This window comes from Arachis hypogaea, chromosome 15 (genome assembly GCF_003086295.3).
Source record: "Arachis hypogaea cultivar Tifrunner chromosome 15, arahy.Tifrunner.gnm2.J5K5, whole genome shotgun sequence".
In the NCBI taxonomy this organism is placed as follows: domain Eukaryota; kingdom Viridiplantae; phylum Streptophyta; class Magnoliopsida; order Fabales; family Fabaceae; genus Arachis; species Arachis hypogaea.
The window spans coordinates 148,302,787-148,307,819 of NC_092050.1; the positions used below are offsets into that span (position 1 = coordinate 148,302,787).

General features: G+C 33.3%; 1 protein-coding gene across 1 annotated transcript; it reads right to left on the reverse strand.

Moving 5' to 3' along the window:
- Positions 1-568: 568 nt before the first annotated feature.
- LOC112751208 (uncharacterized) lies at positions 569-3,201 on the reverse strand. Its single transcript, XM_025800269.3, has 3 exons — positions 2,311-3,201; positions 1,349-1,534; positions 569-1,241 (listed from the first exon to the last, which is right to left on the reverse strand). The coding sequence occupies exons 1-3, from the start codon at positions 2,809-2,811 to the stop codon at positions 963-965; spliced, it is 966 nt and encodes a 321-aa protein (XP_025656054.1). The 5' UTR covers positions 2,812-3,201; the 3' UTR covers positions 569-962.
- Positions 3,202-5,033: the final 1,832 nt, after the last annotated feature.

Sequence of the window (5,033 nt, forward strand, 5' to 3'; positions counted from 1 at the left end):
TCTTTTCATGCCATTACAAAATCTATGAAGAAAAGCAAGATTATGGAGGAGGCATGTATTAGTGGAAAATGCTATAAAGGTGTCAGAAGGGTGAAGGGAGAAGAAAGTATTAGTAATATGGAACCTGTATGGACTGAAAGAATTGGACTTTCAAAAACCAATTACAATTTCAGGTGGGGATTCGTGGATAAGGTATTGGAGAGCATGGGCTTGAGAGGAAAATGGAGACAATGGATAAACTCTAACCACCAGCCAAGAAGGTAGGAATCTGTGGGAGAGATAATTGGGCTTGCGATTCCTTTCTCTGATCTGACCATTTTGCTGATTCCCCAAATTTTCCAGCCCAGATAAGAAATTCCAAATACAATACAAGCTTTCCCCCTTGTTTGGGCAGCACCACAAATTAGGGGTCCCATTACCAAAAACTATTAAAGGAAAGAAAATTAGGCTTGGTCAATGCCCTTTATTCAAATTTATTGATATTTATCATAACAATCTGAAGAATATATATTGGGTTATGTTTAACTTGCAAGGAAATGGAAAACTGTCACGTTACATTATTGGTTACTTTTGCACGGTAAAACAGAATTATTCTAGGTTCATAAGCATTATTTTCAGAAAATCTTAGCCAGATGGCAAAACCAGCCAATACCAACAGCAGAAATTACATTAAAAAAGAAATAAAATAGGAGTTCTTCATTCCCCCAAAAATTATACTTCTTAAACTTTGTAAGTAGTTTGAAAATTTTAGCCCTTGATTATTCTAGAAAAACCACCATTTTTTCACATATTTCTATTACATGCTACTTGAACTCAATAAGCTTAACCAAGCACAATTTGTATCTTTCACACCTATACCTATCTGATGGGAAAACCCAAGCCCGCTGAATGGAATGAAATGAAATGGACTATGATGAAACACAAGAAACCAGTTATTGCTGCTGCTGCTGGATCAAAACCTCTCATGAGTATGAACATGCATTCTCTTTAAGTATGAAAGGTTTGTTGCTTTCAGAATCAAGAACAACCGAGCAAGAAATCTGTTGTCTATGTTTAGATTTCACCAACTTCCCAACAACATTCCCTTTTGATTTAACCTCAAAGACAAGCCGCATTGGTATTTTTCGGTCAACGGCTGAATCGGATAAGCTTGCTCCAGCTCCATATAGAGGAACCTTGTCTCCTTTCATATTCATATACACAGTCCGCCGACTCTTTCGCTGCTGATAGTATTTCTTCAACTGCAGCAAGATACAGGCGAATATGGAATTAAACATCTAAAAATGTTGGTCAACGATAACATAACATATCCTTCTATGTCAAAGATTAGTGTTAAAAGGGTTCTTACCTCTCCAGTTGCAACTGAAATCTCAGAATACATGAGGTTTGCTGACTTGGAACTAACATGAATGCCGAAAATCGTTGCAGGGTTATGCACTGTCATTTTGAATGAACAATTTACTGTTAGCATCTTGGTCAGGACTCCTGTGAGGTCTGCTCCTCCTCCAATGTTGAAGTTATGTACTATCAAACTCTGGCAGAATATGAAAAGAAAAAGAGATGAGTATTGAAAGCATGGTAGTAGACACCTATTCTTGTAACAAAAAGGGACTTTCAAACTTCACATGGCACAGGATTACAATAACCAACATGCAAGAAAATCCTTATTGCCATCATCATCAGTGAGTGAAACAATCTTTGTCCTGTCTAATCAAAATGTGCAGAGTGCATAAACACAGAGGACATAAACCCAATCTAAAAAGTTTATACACCGTCCTATAATTTATTTTTATTTTAATTTTGATAATGGTTGCCTAACATGACCTTAACTATATATCATGCTCCTCAGCTCAAATCACAGCACACAAGAACAGCTAAATCTATGTGGACTTACAATCTCAAATACATTACAATTATTTACTGCTAACCATATAAAAAACTAAATAAAAACTACTATTATATACCATCAAAGAATTCACCATTTCATTTATTTCAGAGTCAAGATTCAATTTGCTACTTCAAAAAGAAATGCAATAAGTCCTTCGGAGATTCTTTACATGTTATAAAATGACCATCAATTTGAACACAACCAAATCCATGGAACTAAATCAATGTTTATTTTAAACACTGAAAGACCAAATTGAGGTTACAATCTTTATATTAAACTCTGACAAACCGAAATCATGTCCAAAATCTAGAAAAAGTACTAATATGAATATTCACTCATTATTAAATAAAAAAATGACACAAGTGGCAATTTCTTAAATTAAAAAAATCGATGTGTCCCAACACAACAATAATTTAATGTACCTTAACAATGATCTTTGGTTTATAAGGTCTGCTAGCACCCCAAAGGATCAAACAGAAAACACTGAAGATCACAACAAATCCAACCACAGCAAAGAACACCTGAGTCCTCCTAGCAAGCCCTTCATTCCCGCTGTGGAAATCACCATAATACCCTTCTTCTTCAATCACCTTGCCCTCAGGCCACCCTTTATTATAGCCACTTCCACGCTTCCTGTTCCATCGCCTCCCCCAAGAAGAGTTGTAAGAGCCAGAAACCCTGCTTGCAGAGGATTCCCTGGAATGGTGGCCATAGGAGTGGTGTGAAGGTGAATCAGTGGGACTGTTATATGCTGGCGTTGTGGCATGGTTGGTTGAAGATTTGTCACCATCGTCGTGTGAGTCCCTTGAAGGACTCTGAACGTAGTAAACGGCGCGTTTTGGTGATCTTGGCGTTGATGGGTCGTAGCTTGTTACATCGGAATCGGTGTTGGCGTGCATATTGTTGCTGTTGGAGCGAATCATGTTGAAACTGGAATTCAGCAGAAGAAGAAGAACCAGATGAGTAAATTCAGAAAGATGAAAACTTTAATGGTGCCCAGATGAGAAAGATCGGAGCTTTAATTTTGGGATGCAGAATTTTGAGAAATTGTGAGAGTGGAGAGGGGAGTGAGGAGGGTATTGAGATGAGTGAGAGAGTGAAAAACGGAAAAAGACGGTTTTTTAGGTGTGAGCGTGGAAATAAGTGTGAAGAGTGAAGTGAGAGTGAGTGATAACGATGGTGAGAAGAAAAGTAATGAGAAGTGAGAAGGACAGAGTCACAGAGAGTTAGATATTTAGTTGGTGATTTACAGTTTAGGGAGAGTGTAATCTACCACTCTACCTTCCAAAGTTCTAACACAGGTTTCAGAATTCACTATTCAGATACACAAAATGTTACTTTTCTTTTTCTTTTCTTTTTTTTTCCCTTCGTCTGGCAGAAATACAAAAAGAACATACACAAAAATTTGTTTATTGGTAGAAATATTTTATTAATACTAAAAATTAATTATCATATATTTTTTAAGAGTTTAATTTGATGCATGTAAGTAATTTGTTTTTTTATATAGTTCTGCAATTATATTTTTTTTTTGGATGATCATTTATGCGATAATTTTTTTTTCTGATATGACATTATGTAATTGGATGCATGTGTAAAATTAATTTATTATATCAAAATTAAATTTATATTTTAAATGAAGAGTTAATATTTAAAAATAATGTAATTAAATATGACATAATAGAATAATTAATGTTTTTTGCAAACACTAAATATATATTTTTTTATACCATTAGGAATGAATGATTGTTTTTTGTATTCATGTAATATAATTGATTAGGAAGTATATTTTTGTGTTCATATTTGATTTGCAATTATAAGAATAAAAGTAAAAGTTTCCTGTTTTGGAAGACAAAATTATTTATATTTTTAATATTTTTTAAGAAAATTCTTTTATATTTTTAATATTTAAAAAAAAAAACAAAAAATATTTGTTCATTAAAATTTTTTTACCTATAGAATCCGTACATGTTAAAAATGGAAGTTTTGTATAAAAAACTAAAAGATTTTGATATTTTTAATAGTATTAAATGCTATAAAGTGGATACTTTGTTTAGTTGTCGTGTTAGCGTGTTGAATATATTTTGGACACAACATACAAAAAAAATAGTTCATCAACTGACACTTTTTTATTTTTAATATTGGATTAACAATGGTGTTTTTCTAAATTGTGATTTATTGTGGTATTTTTCTAAAATGTAGGATGATTTAATGTACGGAGTACAAATCGGACCGTTCGATTTTTAAGAGGTACAGAAATCGGACCGTCTGATTTCTGTACTCGGACAGTCCGATTTGTGTTGAAAAAATTAAAAAAATTTGGAGTACATCCGATTTGTGTACTCCAATTTTTTTTAATTTTTTCAACACAAATCGGACACTTTTTTAAACATAAATTAGAGAGTTCGATTTATGTACCTCCCATAGTTTTAAAAAATACCAAAAATTATCACGTTAAGATATAACACTTATTTTACTTCCATATCCAAATATTTTAGCCCTAACTGATACCAACAAATTTTCCTTTCTGGCAGCTTCAAGCAATGGGGGACGGGATTTAACAGTTTCGAACAACTCATCTATATTACTAACTAAATCACAGAGATCTGATTCTCTTGACATATCAAAATGAATTTCTCCTCTTCCAAATGTAGTGTCTCTAAAAATCACCCTGATGATCGATGAGGATTTAGTGTTCGACGATGATTCAATGTTGGACGAGGGGATGAGTGGATTGGTGAAACTGGCTTCGACTCCGAGGATTGAGTAGGTAGAACTACCTCTGAGACCAGACGGTTGACCATTTCAGCCGCGGAATATACTATTAGAATATTATAATTATGGAACAAAATCAGGAAAATATTAAAGAGAATTAGAAAAAAAATCAATGTAATTTATTAGGATATTATTCCATAACGAGCGTACTCTTAGCGTACTCTTGGTCTATATATTCATAAGAACTTTGTAATCACAGATGAAAAAAATATGAATAATAAAATAATACTTTTTAAAATAATTTTTCGTTTCTTTCCTAAACTCTTTATAAGATGGTAACATGGTATCAGAGCAGAGTTAGATTTTAGAAACTCAAAATTCTGAACGAATTGACATTACAAATTGCAAATATGTTACACAATAGTTTTGCCTA

What these genes read in the sequence shown, in the direction of transcription:
- LOC112751208 (XM_025800269.3), bottom strand. Translation starts at nt 2,811, where the DNA reads ATGATTCGCTCCAACAGCAACAATATGCACGCCAACACCGATTCCGAT. An exon ending in AACCAAAGATCATTGTTAAG is followed by an intron (nt 1,535 to 2,310) that starts GTACATTAAATT and finishes ATATTCTGCCAG; the next exon opens with AGTTTGATAGTACATAACTT. An exon ending in TTTCAGTTGCAACTGGAGAG is followed by an intron (nt 1,242 to 1,348) that starts GTAAGAACCCTT and finishes ATCTTGCTGCAG; the next exon opens with TTGAAGAAATACTATCAGCA.